This window comes from Hypanus sabinus, chromosome 4 (genome assembly GCF_030144855.1).
Source record: "Hypanus sabinus isolate sHypSab1 chromosome 4, sHypSab1.hap1, whole genome shotgun sequence".
Lineage (NCBI taxonomy): Eukaryota > Metazoa > Chordata > Chondrichthyes > Myliobatiformes > Dasyatidae > Hypanus > Hypanus sabinus.
In genome coordinates, this window is record NC_082709.1 from 110,741,758 (window position 1) to 110,760,723 (window position 18,966).

General features: G+C 39.0%; 1 protein-coding gene across 4 annotated transcripts in view; it reads left to right on the forward strand.

Moving 5' to 3' along the window:
- The window catches only part of fndc3a (fibronectin type III domain containing 3A), a 241,776-nt gene that overhangs the window by 110,633 nt on the left and 112,177 nt on the right, over positions 1–18,966 (forward strand). Inside the window, exon 1 of one of the 4 annotated variants that reach the window (XM_059967868.1) lies at positions 15,671–15,691. The exons of the other annotated variants lie outside the window; for them this stretch is intronic. Within the exon in view, the coding sequence (XP_059823851.1) occupies positions 15,685–15,691 (7 nt within the window). The 5' untranslated portion in view covers positions 15,671–15,684. Of the gene's footprint in view, positions 1–15,670; positions 15,692–18,966 lie in introns of those variants that run through there. 4 annotated transcript variants of the gene reach the window in all.

Sequence of the window (18,966 nt, forward strand, 5' to 3'; positions counted from 1 at the left end):
CAGATGAGAAGAAGTAAAAGGTCAGTGTGGGGAATAAAGGAAATGGGGAGGGAATTTGTTTACTGGAAGGAGAAATCAATATTCATGCCATCAGGTTGGGGAGGGGGAGTAACCAGATTGACTCTAAAGGTGTTGCTCCTCCACCCTGAGGGTGGGCCTCATCTTGGCACAAGAGGAGGCCATGGACTGACATGTTGGAATGGGAATGAGAATCAGAATTAAAATGTTTGTTTGACCACCAGAAATTCCCGCTTGTGGTGGATGGTGTGGAGATGCTCAATGAAGCATTCTCTCAATTTATGACAGGTCTCACCAAAGTAGAGGAGGCAGCATTGGCAGCAGTAGACACAATTGATGACCCAAGCAGCTATGTAGGTTGCCTCACCTGGAAGGACTGTTTGGGGCCTTGATTGGAGATGAGGGAGGAGGTGCATTGGCAGGTATAGCATTTGGGTGGTTTGTAGGGATAAGTGCGGGGAAGGACGAATGGACCAGCGAATTGTGGAGGGAGCGATCCCTGCAGAAAAGGGGGGGGGGTGGGATTAAGATACGTTTAGTGGAAGGACCCCTTTGGAAATGGCAGAAGTTGTGAAGGATAATGAGTTGAATGTGGAGTCTGATAGGATTGATAGTAAGGACAAACAAATGTATTATAAAACTCTAGTTAAGCCTCATCTGGAGCGTTGTGTTCAGTTCTGGTCCGCCTCATTGTAGAAAGGATATTGAAGTTTTGAGTGGGTGCAGAAAAGGTGTAGCAGGATGCTGCCTGGATTAAAGGCATGGGTTACAAATAGAGATTGGACAAACTTGGGTTATTTTCTCTGGAGAGGGGGAGGCTGAGGGGAGACATGATAGAGGTTTATAAGATGATGAGAGACATGCTATAGATAGAGTAGACATGGCATTTCAATGCTTTTTCCCAGAATTAATGCCCGATACTAGAGGACATGCATTTAAGGTCGGTGGGAGGGAAGTTCAAAGGAGATGTGGGGGGGGGGGGGGAGGTCAGTTTATTTTAATATACAGAGAGTGATGATTGCCTGAAATATACTGATAGGGTGGTACTGAAGGTAAATATAATTGAGGAATTTAAGAGGCTCTAAAACACAAGACTGCAGAGAATGGATGGATATGGGCATTGTGTAGGCAGAAGGCATTACTCTAGTTAAGTTAGTTAGGTGTTTAGTTGGTTCAGAGAGGTGGGCTGAAGGGCCTGTTACTGCTGTACTATTCTATGTTCTAAAACTTGTTTTGTTACTTATATTTGTTTTAAATATATGTATTTTTGAATGGTTGCAGTGCCAGCATTTTTCAGAACTACTACCTGATTTTGCCATTCTGTACATCTAAAGAAAGCTTGTGATGTACCGGGAGTTTGTTTCTTCCAGGTTGTACTGCAGCAGTCTGTTCCAAGCCCTCCTTATCTTCAAGATTCAAGATTGTTTAATATCATTTCCTGTACACATGTGTAAAGGGGAAAAAAATGAATATTACCCTGGATCAGATGCAGCATGAAAGATAAAGAGCACAATAATGATTTAAATAAAACAATAAATATGAATATATTAAGATAGATTATATGCATAGATGAATTGTATGTCCAAAAAGTGACACTAGGCACAGAAGTATCTGTACATAAGGTGACTAACACAAAATAATAAAGTAATGGTAGTTTGGCAGTGTGGAGACGTGGGTTAGTTGCTGGATGTGTTGTTTAGCCTTACTGTTTGGGGAAAGTAATTGAGTTTTGAGTCTAGTGGTGCTACGTGGCCTCCTCCCTGACCTTTCTGTAGTAGTAGTAGTAGTATGCAGCCATTGATCCCACGGGATCATGGGTTTGCACCTCTGATGAACTTTGTCCTCTCCAGGGCGCAAGCTTGAGTGGGAAGATTTGTTGCCCATGCAGCGGGCTCCCCTTTGCACATCACTGATGTAGTCCAAAGGAAAGATAAGTGCCAATACAGCTTGGCATCAATGTCATTGCAGAGGTTGCCAGATTGAAGTTGTAAACAACATCAAATTGCCTTAGGGACCCCGGCTCCAGATTTCTTCTTTGGGACTTACTCCTGAAGCCTTTCCCATGGGTGGGAATGGCCACAAGGCAGCGGAGGTTTAAAATCAGAGTTCTCCTTCTCCTAGGCGGGCTGCTGTCCAAGGCTGATGAGACACACCTGCCCAAAGCTACTGGTTTTGAGGCGCCAGTGGCCCGTCTTTGCCCCTCCTCTTGTCAGTAAAAAGGGTTCTGCCGGGCCTAGCAGCTAAGCCACATGTGGAAGCCAAGAATTGGGCTTGGTTGTCAGAGGCTGTTAGAGTCGCACACCATTTGGACCACTTTATAGGTAACAGGAACTACCACACTACCACTCCCGGTTATGACAACCTTAAGAGCCACCTTTCTGTATATACGTCCTTAATGGTGGGTGGTAATGCATTGGGTAGTTTTGTCTACCTCTTGTGGAGCCTTCCTGTCTATCACAGTGTAGCTTCCATTATCAAGCAGTGTTGTAATTTGTTAGAATACTCCCTACAGCTTATCTGTAGAATGGTATGACTATGGATGTGCATAGTCCACCTCTCTCCAGCCTCCTCACAAAGTAAGATGTTGGCAAGCTTTTTTGACTGTGAATAATGTGTGAATGATGGCACTATCAGAGATTGTGTGAGATGTGCACTCCCTGAGTTTGAAACCACTTGCTGCCAATGTAAAGTGGGGTATGTAAGTTCTCCTGAAGTTGATAACTCTGACCTGTATCTTGTTGACATTGAGGAAGAAGTTACTTGCTTGGCACTGGGCCTCGACCTCTTCCACCTCCTCTCTGTATGTCATCACATCATCGTTGGTGATAAGCCCCACCCACTGTCGTGTCATTGGTGAACTTGGCAACATGATTACTTGGGTGTATGATCTTGCAGTCATGTGTGAGCAGAGTGTATAGAAGTGGGCTCAGCACACAGCTTTGGGGGTACCCATGTTTACAATGATCGGGAGGGAGGAGCGGTTGTGTATACTGACTAAGTCTATTTGTTGGGAAGTCCAACACCCACTTGCACACTGGTGTATTTATACGGAGGAAAAGGAGTTTGGTTCCAAACGTCTTTGGGACAATGAGTGTTGAATGCCAGGCTGAAATTCAGAAACATTATTCTGACATAATTGTCCTTGCTTTCTCAATTTGTCAGGGCCTATCTTTAGCTTGATATAAAATTTACTAATGTGTTCAACTGGGAGAAGAAGAACACTTGTACAGCAGTCTTCCACATACAGTGCCAATAAAAAGTATTCCTCCCCCCCAAAAAAAAATTTTCATGTTTTATTGTTTTACAATATTGAATCATAGTGGATTTAATTTGGCTTATTTTGACGCTGATCGACAGAAAAAGAGTCTTTCATGTCAAAGTAAAGACAGAGTTCTATGAAGTGATCTAAATTAACTACAAATATAAAACACAAAATAATTGATTACAAAAGTATTCACCCCCTTCAAGTCAGTATTTAGCAGATGCACCTTTGGCAGCAATTACAGCCTTGGGTCTGTGTGGCTAGGTCTCTGTCAGCTTTGCACATCTGGACACTGCATTTTTCACCGTTCTTCTTGACAAAAATGCGCAAGCTCTGTCAGATTGCATGGGGATCTTGAGAGAAACAGCATTTTTCAAGTCCAGTCACAAATTCTTAATTGGATTGAGGTCTGGATTCTGACTTGGCCAATCCAGGACATAAACTTTGCTGTTTGTAAGGCATTCCTGTGTAGCTTTGGATTTGTGCTTGGGGTTATTGTTTTGCTGGAAAACAAATCTTCTCCCAGGTCGCAGTTCTCTTGCAGATTGCATCAAGTTTCCTCCAGGATTTCCCTGTATTTTGTTGCATTTATTTTACCATCTACCTTCACAAGCCTTCTAGGGCCTGCTGCATTGAAGCATCCCCACAGTACAATGCAGCCACCACCATTCTTCGTGGTAGGGATGGTGTGTTTTTGATGATGTGTGCAGTTTGGCTTGTGCCAAACATAGCGTTTACTCTGATATCCAAAAGCTCAATTTTGGTTTCACCAGATCATAAAACCTCCTTCAAGCTGACTTCAGAGTCACCCCCATACCTTCTGGCAAACTCTAGCCAAGATTTCATGTGAGGTTTTTTCCAACAGTGATATTCCCTTTGCCACTCTCCCATCTCAGCCACTAAAGCTTGTAACTCCTCCAGAAATGTTATAGGTCTTTTAGTGGCCTCTCTCACTAGTCCCCTTCTTGCACGGTCACTCAGTTTTTGAGGACAGCCTGCTCTAGGTAGATTTACGGCTGTGCCTTATTCTTTCCATTTCTTGTTGATAGACTTTACTCCGATGTATTCAGTGACTTGGAAATTTTTTTGTATCTATCTCCTGACTTGTGATTTCCAATAATCTTATTGCAGAGTTGATTGGAGTGTGTTCATGGCGTAGATTTTGCCAGAATACTGACTCACCAGCAGTTGGACGTCCCGGATCCAGGTGTATTTTTACGACAATCAATTGAAACACCTTGACTGCACACAGGTCTCCAAAAACCAATCTCAATTTAACTAATTATGTGACTTCTAAATCCAGTTGGCTGCACCAGTGATGATTTGGTGTGTCATATTAAGGGGGGGGGGGGTGGGTTTAACACTTAAGTAATCATTTACTGTGTTTTATATTTGTAATAATTTGAGATCACTTTGTAGAGATCTGTTTTCACTTTGACATGAAAGTCTTTTTCAGTTGATCAGTGTCAAAGAAGCCACATTAAATCCACTGTGATTCAATGTTGCAAAACAATAAAACACAAAAACTTCCAAGGGGGGGGGGTGAACTTTTCATAGGCATTGTATTTAAGGAAGACTAAATGAATACATTGTAATATGTAATATAATTGTTTAGGGGGACAAGAATATGCTCTCAGTGCCACTTTATTAGGTACACCTGTACACTTCCTGATCAATACAATTATCTAGTCAGCCAATCAGCAATTCAGTGCATAAAAGCATACACAGGTGTCCCGTTTTTTGAACATTCACTTTACGACACCTCGCTGTTACGAAAGACCTACATTAGTTACCTGTTTTCACAAACAGAAGGTGTTTTCACTGTTATGAAAAAGGCAGCGCACACTCCAAGCAGCCAAGCTCCTCCCCTGGAACTGCATTCTAGCCGGCATTGCTTAAACATGTGCCTATGAGCACCTGTGCTTTATGTCAATTTATTTTGGGCATCTGTTGGCAAGATGAGTTCTAAGGAATCAGAAAAGTCTAAAAGAGCACGTGAGGGTGTTACACTTACCATAAAACTAGACATAATAAAGCCTTTCGATCGTGGTGAACGAAGTAACAATATCGTGAGTTTGGCTAAGGGTTTGTGGAAGTTAACAAAGATGATGTTGAAGAGGTTTTGGCATCCCATGACCAAGAACTGACAGATGAAGAGCTTATGAAGACGAAAAGATAACAATTGAAACTGAACACAGTAGCGAAAGTGAAGTCGTCCAGGAACCGAACGTGAAGCAATTGTGTGAGATTTTCGCTGCGATTGACAACGCTGCAATGGTTACAGAAAAGTATGACTTTAATTCAGAAAGGGTACGTAGGTTTAGGGCATATTTGCAGGATGGTTTGAGTGCTTGCAAAGAACTGTATGATAGAAAAATGCGAGGCTAAGCAGTCAAGCATACTGTTGTTTTTCAAGCCTTCCACATCAGCCATAGCAGACGACGAAACTCGACCTTTGACATTGAGGCAGGCAGACATAGAAGAAGGTGACCTGCCTGTCCTGATGGAAACAGACGACGATGAGATGACACCCCAGTCTCTTCTACCTCCCACCACTCCAATCTCCAACGACTCAGCCTAACACACCATCATCAGTGTGCTCACTGTCTTCCTGATTCCAGTAAGTGAAACTACACTGGACATACATTCTTTCTACTTTATATAGGCTGTGTATTTTTGTATTACTTAGTTTGATTTGGCAGCTTCATAGCTTATAGGTTACTGGAAAGAGTGCTTCTGCCAAGAGCGCTTGCGCCGAGTCTTCCTGCCAAGAGCGCTTGCGTGAGATTTTTGCTATGATGGACAGTGCTGCAATAGTTACAGAAAAGTATTCCTACTTTATATAGGCTGTGTATTTATCAAATCATTCCTGCTTTTACTATATGTTACTGTTATTTTAGGTTTTATGTGTTATTTGGCATGATTTGGTAGAAAATTTCACAAATTTTTCCCATGTAAATAAATGATAATTGCTTCTTCACTTTACGCCATTCAAGCTTACGAACGATTTCATAGAAACGCTGTACCTTCGAATAGCGGGGGAAATCTGCATATTTGGTCAAGAGTTTCTGTTGTTGTTCAGACCAAACATCAGCTTGGGGAAGAAATGTGATCTAAGTAACTTTGATGTGGAATGATTATTGGTGTCAGACAGGGTGGTTTGAGTATCTCAGAAACTGCTTATTTCCTTGAATTTTCATGCACACCATTCTCTAAAATTTACAGAGAATGGTGTGAAAAACAAAAACAAAACATCCAATGAGTAGCAGTTCTGTGGCAGTAGATGCCTTGTTAATAAGAGAGGTCAGAGGAGAGTAGTCAGACTGGTTCAAGCTGACAGAAAGGCAACAGTAACTCACATAACCATGTGTTAAAACAGTGTTGTGCGGAAAAGCATCTCTGAATGCACAATATATTGAATCTTGAAGTGGATGGGCTGTAGCAGCAGAATACCACACCACGATTTACTCCTGTACATCATAAAGTGGCTACTGAGTGTATGTCCATTAGGTTGAGTGAATTTTATAAGGAAGATAGTAAAGCAACAGTGTGATATTCAAAGATGTTGTGAACCAGGCAAATTATGTCTGAATAGCAAACTCAGGATTTTGATCTTACATTGAGATGGTTTTATTTTCCATTTCCGTCATTTTCCACCTTCGTCATCGTATTCTCTGTGTACATAGAGTAGATGTCATTGTGGTAAACAGGTGAATCAACAAGACAAAGTTCCTTTAAGATATCATAAATAAGTCACCAGTGCGTCATCAATGTGACCTTCATGTTGTTGGTAATGGCTTATTGTGAATGTTCATCAGTCTGTGCTGCATTGCAGTCACCAGTCTGCATTAAAAAGTAAGTATAAAGGTCAAAAGACCAGAGGAGCCGATGCAGGCTGTTCAGCCCATCGAATCTGTTGCATTATTCCATCATACCTGATTTATTATTCCTCTCAAGCTGCCATCTCCCTGTAACTTTTGATGCTCTTACCAAACAAGAGTCTATTAACCTCTGCTTTAAATATTCAAGTTCAAGTTCAAGCAGTTTATTGTCATCTAACTGTAGATGTATACCACAAATGAAACAGTGTTCCTCTGGAACACAGTACACCCACAATACATATATCACACACAGCACATAAAGCATTGTATTACCACAAATAAGTCAATAAAATATAATTAAAATGCACGTGAAGTGTGCTGCACAGGTAAACGGAACAGTAAGCAGCTCACTGTCCTAGTAACAAGATCTTGGTGGTGGCAGGGTATTCTTTCTTTATTAATCTTTTTATTGATTTAAAAAAGAGCATATATACAAACAGGAGAATTATCTCAAATATATATATCAATAACAATACAAAGTGAAATAGATATTATCAAAATCATACATAGTATTAAACTAATATGTAGCATATAATAAAAAAAGACAGCTAATTCTCTTATCAATTCACGGAGAGAAAAAAGACTATAAATTTTTAAATGAAAGAAAACCACTACACTATGCGAGAAAAGAAAAAAAATGGGGCTGGACTGTCCATTCTGGGGATATGACCAAAAAAAAGAAAGACTTTCTGATCAAATCTAAACTTCGGAAAAAAAACTGGAAGAGTAATAAATCAAATCAAATGAAAATATTGAATAAAAGGTCACCAGAATTGCTCAAATTTAAAGGATATATCAAATGTCCAACTTCTTATTTTCTCTAAACTTAAACAGGACATAATGGAGGAAAGCCAATAAAAGAAATTAAGTGGATTAGAATCCTTCCAATTTAGTAAAATGGCTCTCCTAGCCAATAAAGTTGAAAAGGCTATTGTACGTTGAGTGGAAACAGGAATATTTTCTGCTTCTGATGGGATAATCCCAAAGATTGCCATTAAGTAAATTAGGTTGTAGGTCCAGATCCAAGACTTTTGATAATGTTTTAAAATCATCTCTCTAAAAATTGTCTAGCTTTATGCAAGACCAAAACATATGAGTTAAAGTGGCCATCTCAACATTACATCTGTCACAAATAGGATTGATGTTGGAAAAAATACGTGCTAGTTTATAACCATATAACCATAACAGCACGGAAACAGGCCATCTCGGCCCTTCTAGTCCGTGCCAGCACTTACACTCACCTAGTTCCACTTTGCCTGCACTCAGCCCATAACCCTCCATTCCTTTCCTGTCCATATACCTATCCAATTTTACTTTAAATGACAATACCGAACCTGCCTCTACCACTTCTACTGGAAGTTCATTCCACACAGCTACCACTGTCTGAGTAAAGAAAGATTCCCCCTCGTGTTACCCTTAAACTTTTGCCCCCTAACTCTCAAATCATGACCTCTTGTTTGAATCTCCCCTACTCTCAATGGACCTCTCAGTAAATTTTTTGACTTATGTGCCCGATGCAGTACCTTGAACTGTATCAAGGAATGGTGGGCACAAATAGATGAGTTATTAACCAAATGAAAAATTTTACTCCACTGATTATCTGAAAATGACTCTTGAAATTCCACTTCTCAAACATGTTTAATTTTATTGTTAGATATCATTTGTAAATTCAATAACTGTTTATAAATTAGTTTTTTATAGATTACTTTTTTTTCCACTGGCAGACATGAGAGTTTTTGTCAATTATCTTGCTTTTCTTTCCGATCGAGTCACGCTTTGTCTTTTCTTTGGATTTAGTTTACGCCTGCGCATTAGCTTACTTCATAAAATTTTAAGTTAAACCTTAAATATGGATCTTAATAAAATTAATGTAATATCTTGGAATCTGAATGGTATGAACCAACCTATTAAGTGGAGGAAGATTTTTAAGAAATTAAAAACACTATGCGGATATTATTTTTGCGCAGGAGACTCATATCCGTAGGCAGAATGAAAATCGTTTTTTAAATTTTGGAAGGGACCCTTATTTCACTCTTTATCAGTAAATAAAATAAGAGAGGTTTCTATTTTTATTAATTCTAAAATCACTTTTGTACATTTTAATACTGTTACTGATTTAATTGGAAGATATTTAATTGTTACTGGTTTGTTATGTGGCCAAAAGGTGACTGGTGTGCGTTTATGCACCTAATATAGATAGCCCTGAATTTTTTAAGAAGCTGTTTTCTGTGCTGCCAAATTTAAATGAATATAAGTTGATTATGGGCGGTGACTTTAACTGCTGTTTCAATCCGTCGATTGATAGATCATCCACCAATCTGTCACGTCCTAATAAAGCTGTGACTTGTATTAATTCTTTTTTATTAGAATACAGTCTGGTTGATATCATCCAGACCGTATTTATGCATCCTAAAGATAGGGATTTTTCCTTTTTTCACATGTATACCATAAATACTCAAGAATTGATTATTTTTTGCTGGACACGCGATTGGTGCCCTCTGTGCCTATAATGTGATTGCGTTGTCGGATCATGCACCCATGAAATTAACTTTGAAGTTCTCTGATAATATACTGAAGATACCTCAGTGGAGATTTAATTCTACATTGCTACAAGATTCAACCTTTGTAAGTTTTATTAAAGAGCAAATTTCTCAATTTTTTTTGAATTAAATACAACTGAGGGAATGTCAAATTTGGTTATTTGGAATATGATGAAATCTTCTTAGGGGACAGATAATTTCATACTCAGTAGGTTTAAAAAGGAAAATGAAGGCAGAACTTTTAGTGATTACTAATAGGATTAAGGAAATAGATAAAGTTTACTCAGTAATGCCTCGTAAAGGTCTCTATAAGGAAAGAGTGGAACTCCAAACACAGCATGATCTGCTTTTGACTTTTCCCATGGAGCAGCAACTTCTTAAATTTGAAAGTCAATTTTATATATGTGGGGACAAGTCAGGCAAATTATTGGCTGGTCAATTAAAAGCAACTATGGCTAGAAGACAGATCCTGAAAATACGAAGACCTGATAGAACAGAAACTGTACATCCTTATGAAATTAATAAGGTATTTATGGATTTCTACTCTATTAATCTGAATTTTCAGGCACTATTACTTTTATGAATAGATTTTTGCAAAAATTGAATATACCTAAAATTTCTATCCAAGATATGAATACATTAGATGCACCTATTAAACAAGAGGAAGTAATAATTGCTATATCCTCTTTCCAACCATCCGGGACCAGATGGATATACAGTGGAATTTTATACTGAAATATTTACATCTTATTTATGTCAAATTTTCACTGATTTTTATATCCTCTGAGAATCTCCTGAAAACTTTTTGTGAACCATCAATCTCATTAATTCCTAAAAAAGAAAATGATTTACCTGAATGTGCTTCCTATAGACCAATCTCTCTACTGAATGTGGATTTTTAAATTCTTTCTGAGATCCTGGCTAATAGACTTGAGAGTATTTTACCTAGTGTTATTTCCAATGATCAAACTGGATTTATTAAAAATAAGAATTCACATTTTAACATTCGAAGATTATTAAACATTATTCACTCCTCTCCATCTAAAGAATCTGTATGTGTTGTTTATCTTGATGCAGAGAAAGCCTTTGATAGGGTGGAGTGGTCTTACTTATTTGAGGTTGTGGATAGATTTAATTTTGGTCCGGGATTTATTTCCTGGACCAAATTGATCTATCAAGCCCCTATGGCTGTAGTTATAACTAATAATCAAAAATCTCCTTACTTTAGATTATACAGAGGTACTCGGCAGGGATGTCCTCTTAGCCCTTTATTATTTAACTTGGCTTTAGAACCCCTTGCTATTGCTCTTAGGGATTCCAATACTGTTCAGGGTATTAAGAGAGGGGACAAAGTACACAGGGTTTTGTTGTATGCAGATGACTTGTTTCTATTTCAGATCCTAGGAAATCTGTTCCTTCTATGTTATCTATATTTTCTGAATTCAGTAGTTTTTCTGGATATAAATTAAATTTACGTAAAAGTGAGTTATTTCCTATTAATAATTACTCAGATCAGTATCATCGTTGATTTAGTATTTTAGTATTGCTAAAAATGACTTTACTTATCTTGGCATTAAAATGACTAAAAATTTTAAGGACCTATATAACTATAATTTTCTCCCATTGATTGATTACACCCAACAAATGCTTTCTAAATGGTCACCTATGATGTTATCATTAATAAGTCAAATTAATGCTATTAAAATGATAGTTCTACTGAAATTCTTATATAGATTTCTGGCAGTTCCTTCCTTTGTTCCTAAAACATTTTTTTGACAGAATGGACTCTATAATCTTATACGTATTTGGAATAATAAAAATCCTAGATTGAGCAAACCCTTATTGCAGAAATTTAAAAAGGACGGTGGTATGACTTTGTCAAATTTTAGAATGTATTATTGGGCAATTAATATTCGATACCTGTATATTACTTTTTGGATTCATTATTCAGACATACAAGAATGTCCTTCTTGGTTGGATTTGGAGAAAAACTCGGCAAAAGGTTTCTCTTTGGCTTCTTTACTGGGAGCTCCTCTTCCCTTTTTGTTTTCTAAGATTAGTAGACAAGACCTTAATCTCATTATTAAACATACATTAAGCATTTGTTTTCAGTTTCATAGATTTTTTTGAGTTAAATAATTTTGTTCTTTCTAGTAATATTCATTTCAATTATTTTTTAAACCATCAATTTTGGATAAGGCCTTTTTAATTTGGAAAACCAAGGGAATAACAACTTTTTAACATTTGTTTTTCTTGGTTAGTGGATAAATATGATTTATCTAATATAAATAGATTTTTAGATATTTACAAATTAGGAATTTTTTACGTGGTTTGCTGCCAAATTACCCTTCTGCTTATCCACCTAATATGACAGATGCTCTCTTTCAGCTTAAACCTCTTCAAAAAGGGTTGATAGCTATAATTTATAGACAGTTATTGAATTTACGAATGATATCTAACGGTGGCAGGGTATTCATTAGTCTTACAGTCTGGGGATAGGAACTGTTACCTAGTTTGACAGTTCTAGTCCTGATGCTCCTGCATCTCCTCCTTGATGGTAATAGGTCAAACAGATAGTAGGATAGGTGGTGGGGGTCCTCAACAATGTTTCAGGCCCTTTGTCTGCAACACTTCTGGTAAATGTCAAAATATGGGGAAGGAGGCCCCAGTGATCTTCACGGCAGTTTGTACTATCCCCTGTAGGGTCTTGTGATACGATGCCTTGCCACTTCCATCTGATAGTGATGCAGACGGACAGACCACACAATGGTGCTGCTGGAGAAAGTTGTTTGACTGGGGCGGGGAGTCTTGCATACCTCAATCTCCTCAATCTCCTGTAGATGCTGCTGTGCCTTTTGGATTGAGGAGGTTTTGTAGGTCCAGTTTAGATAATCCATTATGTGCACACACAGGAACTTCATGCTCTTCATTCTCTCCACAGCAGAGCCATTGACATGTTATGGAAAGTGGTTGACCTGTGCACTTCTGAAGTCCACAATCATCTCTTTTGTCTTGACTATATTGAGACTCGTTGTTCCTCTCACGTCATCTGACAAGCCCCTTTAACTCCTTGTATGCCAACTCACCATTGTTGCTGATGAGACCAGCTGCATCATCACCAAAATTGATATTGTGGTTCGAGTTGGATCAAGGCAAGGAATCATCAATGGTTTTTAATTTGGAGCAAGAAGGCTGCAAGTGAACTGCTGATTTTTCAGAGCGAAGGGAGTTTTTTTTAACTACTTGGGTTAAAGAGAGGTGAGACTGCACAGGCATGTGACGTCAGCCAGTAGAGCGCGAAAGGTTTAAAAAGAATGCAGCCAGTGGGCAGGGGAGTGAAAGGGAGGTAGAGTCATAGGGCTTTGGCTCAACGGGCTTAGGCGGTAATGAGACAAGGCGAGGTCGGAAGTATGTGTGTGAGACCGAGTTAGGGAACTGGAGCTGCAGCTCGATGACCTCCACCTAGTCAGGGAGAGCGAGGAGGTGATAAAGAGGAATTACAGGCAGGTGGTCACACTGGGGCCACGGGAGACAGACAAGTGGGTCACAGTCAGAAGGGGGAAGGGGAAGAGTCAGGTACTGGAGAGTACCCCTGTGGCTGTACCCCTTGACAATAAGTACTCCTGTTTGAGTACTGTTGGGGTGGGGGGGGAAGAGAGCCTACCTGGGGGAAGCGGCAGTGGCCATACCTCTGGCACAGAGTCTGGCCCTGTGGCTCAGAAGGGTAAGGAAGGGAAGAGGAAGGCATTAGTGATAGGGGACTCTATAGTTAGGGGGTCAGACAGGCAATTCTGTGGAAGCACGGAAGAAACTTGGATAGTAGTTTGCCTCCCAGGTGCCAGGGTCCGGGATGTTTCGGATCGCATCCAAGGTATCCTGCGGTGGGAGGGAGAACAGCTGGAAGTCATGGTACATATTGGTACCAATGACATAGGTAGGAAAATAGAAGAGGTCCTGAAAAAAGACTACAGGGAGTTAGGAAGGAAGTTGAGAAACAGGACTGCAAAGGTAGTAATCTCGGGATTACTGCCTGCGCCACGCGACAGTGAGAATAGGAATAGGATGAGGTGGAGGATAAATGCGTGGCTGAGGGATTGGAGCAGGAGGCAGGGATTCAGATTTCTGGATCATTGGGACCTCTTTGGGGGCAGGTGTGACCTGTACAAAAAGGACGTGTTGCACTTGAATCCCAGGGGGACCAATATCCTGGTGGGGAGGTTTGCTAAGGCTACTACTGGGGAGAGTTTAAACTAGAATTGTTGGGAAGAGCAGGTTTGTTCACAAATAGAGAAAGCTTGTAGACAGTGCGAGAAGGAGGATAGGCAAGTGATAGAGAAGGGACACGCTCAGACTGAAGGCTTCAGATGTGTCTTAAGAAGAGAAGTTGTACTTGGTTTGGTATAGTGGGAGAGCATTTTGGAGATAGTGATCATAATTCTATCTCCTTTACTCCTTTGCATTGTAGAGGGATAGAAACAGAGAAGTTAGAAAAGTGTTTAATTGGAGTAAGAGGAATTATGAGGCTATCAGGCAAGAAATTGGAGGCTTAAATTGGAAACAGATGTTCCCGGGAAAAGTACGGAAGTAATGTGGCAAATATTCAGGAGATATTTGTGTAGAGCTCTGTATAGGTATGTTCCAATGAGACAGGGAAGTTTTTCCCTAGTAGGCTCAATGGCAAGTTTCTCTAAAAACCCATCTTGTATGCATTTTACAAATTCCGTTTCTTAGGATTCAGCACCAACCTGAATTTCCCAGTATACCATCATAGAATTATTGTTTTTAAATGCCTTTTGTACCTCTCATTGTAATTTGTACTCCAAATCCTGGCCCATTTATTACTCCCATCAGGGTTGTTTTAGCCTTCCAGTTTCTTAGCTCTTCACACAGAGATTCTACACCTTCTGATCCTATTTCATTTTTTACCGACAGAGCCACTCCACCCCTTCTACCTACCTGTCTGTTCTTTTGATTCAATGTGTATCCTTGGATGTTAAACTATTATCTCCTTTCAGCGATAACTCAGTGATGCCCACATGTCATACCTGCAAATCTCTAATTGTGCTACAGTATCATCTGTCTTATTCCATACATTGCATACATTCAAATATAACACTTTCAGGCCTATATTCATTACCCTTTTCAATTTTGCCCCCATGTTATCAGAAGTCAAATTTTTATCTTTTTCTAAACTTTCGTAACCTCTCCTACAATTTCCCTTTTACTTTATCCTCACTTTTCCAAAGTGTTGTACCTTCTATGTTGTTTAAAGACACATTTCAGCCTATCCCACTGACTGCAATTTTGCCCTATCATCTTCCAAACCTTCTTAAGTCACATTACACAGTGCATCTACTTGCATACCAACTGGCTCAAATTCTGCCTGACTATTTCAGTTTAATCAAATTTAAAGTTGCTTTTTTGTAACTAACAAGATCATACATTCCATATTAAGATTCAAATGCATTACACCCTAATTCTGTCTAATCTTATATATATCATCCAAAACTAAATCCATACCGCTGCATTGAACATCAGGCTGTAATTTTTAGTGATTTAGCCAAAAATTCCTAAGTTTCACATACTCAGCATTAATCTTTCTAGCACTGGCAGGTGATTAGTATTCACTGGAAATATTCAGGTATCAAATTCACATGTCAGATACCTTTGTCTAGTTACAAACATTTCTTCTTTATTATAAGCTGGAATTTATATTTTATCATTAGTGTATTGACTATCTTGTTTATTTGGTTTTATTTTCTTAAAAACAATCATATCAGCAATATACCTGAAGTTTATTATTAAAAGGAAGTGCAGCTGTAATCAGGTGACCTGTGGAGGCTTGACAGAAGGCAGCAGATGAACAAGCAGACAGTCCAATAAAATGCTGCCAAGTCATTGAAATGGGGAACTGCTTACGTATGTAATCATTACTCATTGGTGCTGTGCTTCCTGGGTTTTTTTTTACAGTGGAATTACAAAAATGGATGGTAAGACCTTTATAAAAATACCTATTATGATTCTTTATAGGATAGAGAATTTAAACAAAAATAATAACAACATGTACAGCACAGAAACCAACTTATTGTGGTTTACCAGGTTGTACTGGAGTAGCTAGTTTACCAGTTTTTCTAGATGAAATATCACGTACAACCCCAGAGGTTCTTTTTATTACATAAGCTGATGTATCAGAACGTATCTGATTTGAAAATATTGGCTTGTTTGACAGAAAAGTAAAACACTTTTGCAATGTAGAGACATAAGAGACTGCAGGTGCTGGAATCTGGAGCAAAGATTAAGTTCTGGGAGAATTTTGTGGGTCAAGCATTATCTGTGGAGTCAAAGGTTGATGTTCTGGGTTGTAATCCCGTATTAATATTGTGCAACATAGTAAGCTACCATTGGTTCTAGGCATTTGTCAGAAAGGTTCATTGGTGTAGCAGTTAACTTTTAAAGGGACAAGCAATTTTATGTCTTTTGGGGAACAAAAGACACAGCTGATTTATTTGATTAAGAATTCACTGTTCATATGATTAAATCAAGAGTAGTTTCTTAATGCTTCTTTGTAATGTAGTTCAAATTACTGTAGTACAATTCTAGTAATCCAGTATCTCATTTACCTATTAGTCCAGAATATGAGCCAGAGACTTAGAGTGTATGTGACATGTGTGACTAGGGCTGGGGTCCAGACTACAGGCCAGCTTTGTGACAGCCAGGACTGGAGTTTGAAATACTATGGGTTAGAACGTAATGTGGTCTAGAGTGTTTGTATACACCCTATCCTCATTTTATACGGGGGATACGTTCCTCACAGTCACTGCATAATGTGAATAATTACTTAAATGGAGAAAATAGAGATGCGTTCTGGAGGGCTTCCTAAATATGTTTTATCTGTAATTTAGTCACATTTTCATACCAATACAACACAAAAGCAGTCCCACGAGGCAACATTCCTATTATATTTAATCAATTTAAGGTAATATTCACTGTAATAAAGCATAGAAAGTTAACATATTAGGGTGTACAGTACTCAAACCCTTAAGAGTATGGGGGTTTAGTGAATGATAAACTAAGAGAGGCTTCATCTTACATTCTTCTTCGTCATTGGAACACAGAAGCAAAGTCAATCTATCCTTTGCTGCTTTGAAACCTGACGCAGTTTTTTCATCCTTACTTATGTAAGCGTGTTTCAGCATACGCTTCCAAAAAAGCCTGGTCTCGTCTGCATTAAACACCTGCTTTGGTGTGATGCCTGACTCAGCTAACATAGCCCGCAACTGCACAGAATAGTGTTCAGCAGCTTCGTGGTCAGCACTAGCTTGCTCACCACACACGGCTAAGTTGTGAAGCCTGTGACGATTAACAAACTTAGAAAACCACCCCCTATTTACATTAAAGCTAACAATATCACTTGACACTTACTCACTAGCCTCTGATCAAAGGCGACCATAAATTTCCAAAGCTTTCACACAAAGATGATTGGAACTAAGTGTTGTTTCTTTCTTTTGTTTCATGCTCAATGTACAAACTCAACATTTTCTCCATTTTTGTCATAATTGGGTTAAGCACTTTGGTAACAATCTTTGAAGACACTTGTGGTGAATCAATCACCGCACTTTTTATTTGCTCAGCATTTTTCTTTGTTTCTGATCCTGGACTCACCCAGGCCGAAGTAGCGTCCCAGAGCTGTGTTACCTTCACCTGACTCCACCCTGTTTATAATTTCCAACTTTTTTTCAAGTATTGAAGCGGTTCTCTGCCGTTTGGCTGATGGACTTAATATCAGATGCTTAAGAGGCATAGTTAAATATTTCAAGCACAAAATCACTGCACCATAGGTAAAAACAACAAAAGTTTAAGAGCGCAAGATTGCACATCCACACGCTGCCAAAACCAATGCGAGACTGGCGGGAGTGAGACTGTGAGGCGTGCACATGTGACTTGTTATTGGCAGGAAAGCGGTGCTTCTCGTCCCAACAGTGAGACTGTGAGGCAGTGCTCCTTGCATAACTGTGAGTTTTGGACTTAAGTAAGAAGTTGGTAGAAATAGGTTCCTCACATAACTGTGAATCCATGTTGTCTGAAGACGTGTATAATGAGGATAGGGTGTATTTTCCACTCCCTCTACTTTCACCAGATTCACTGAGAAATCTATCGTATTACTGTGTAACATGTTTAAAAAATGTCAAATAAAAATATGTGGGAGTATTCATCAGAAAAGTATCCAGTAGTCAAGAAAATCTGCTAACCACCATGACCAAATAGCAACAGTTCTGGATTATTTGTAGTAAGGTTGCAACTTGTTTTGGTATATTTCACTGTAGAAAAGAAAATGGAAAATAGTATAATTTTTCCACACTCTTTTTAAACTGAAATCTTACTCTTTGATTGAATACAACTGACCTCATACTTCAACTTACTGGAAAGGTTGCTGGTTGCTGCATTTTAGATGTGCTATTAAACCAAACTTCAACAGACATTGTAGGTGGACATAGGATCTCATAGCGCTAAGAAGAGTTTCTTAATCAAATTCTATTTTCTATTTTCAATTCCACCGAACAGATTAATGGATATTTATCTAATTTTCTCTTCATCAGATCTTGCTTTGATTAATATGGCTAGTGGAACTGTGAACAACTATTTAAAAGTACACTTTGACTTTGAGTCCCTTTTCTTTCTCACATTAAATGCAGCGGTTATTGATAAGCTCAGGGCATTGTAAAGGCATTAGAGTTGGTGATATTGATGAACTAGTGCCTTAAACAGCATTATATTTGTTTTGGAAAATTCTTTCAACATGGTGCCAGGTAAAAAGTTGTAGAAATTTGACCCAGTAATAATCAGCAACATTTTCAAATCATTGCTTTGAATTGCTTTGGGGCAATGTACTTTTCAACTCATTTTGGAGTTACTGGTGAAGGCGGGTTTTGTAAAACTTGCACAGTGCATTAGTAGTTTAGGAATTGAATGCCCAGGATCTTGGATGAGGTGCCAGTCAAGTGGGTTGCGTTGTTCATTTCCAGCTTGTATTCTGTATACATAGAACATAGAATAGTACAGCACAGTACAGGGCCTTTGGCCCACAATGTTGTGCCAACCCTTAAACCCTGCTTCCCATATAACCCTCCACCTTAAGTTCCTCCATATACCTGTCTAGTAGTCTCTTAAGTTCCACCACTGACTCAGGCAGTGCATTCCACGAACCAACCACTCTCTCAGTAAAAAAACCTTCTAATATCCCCCTTGAACTTCCCACCCCTTACCT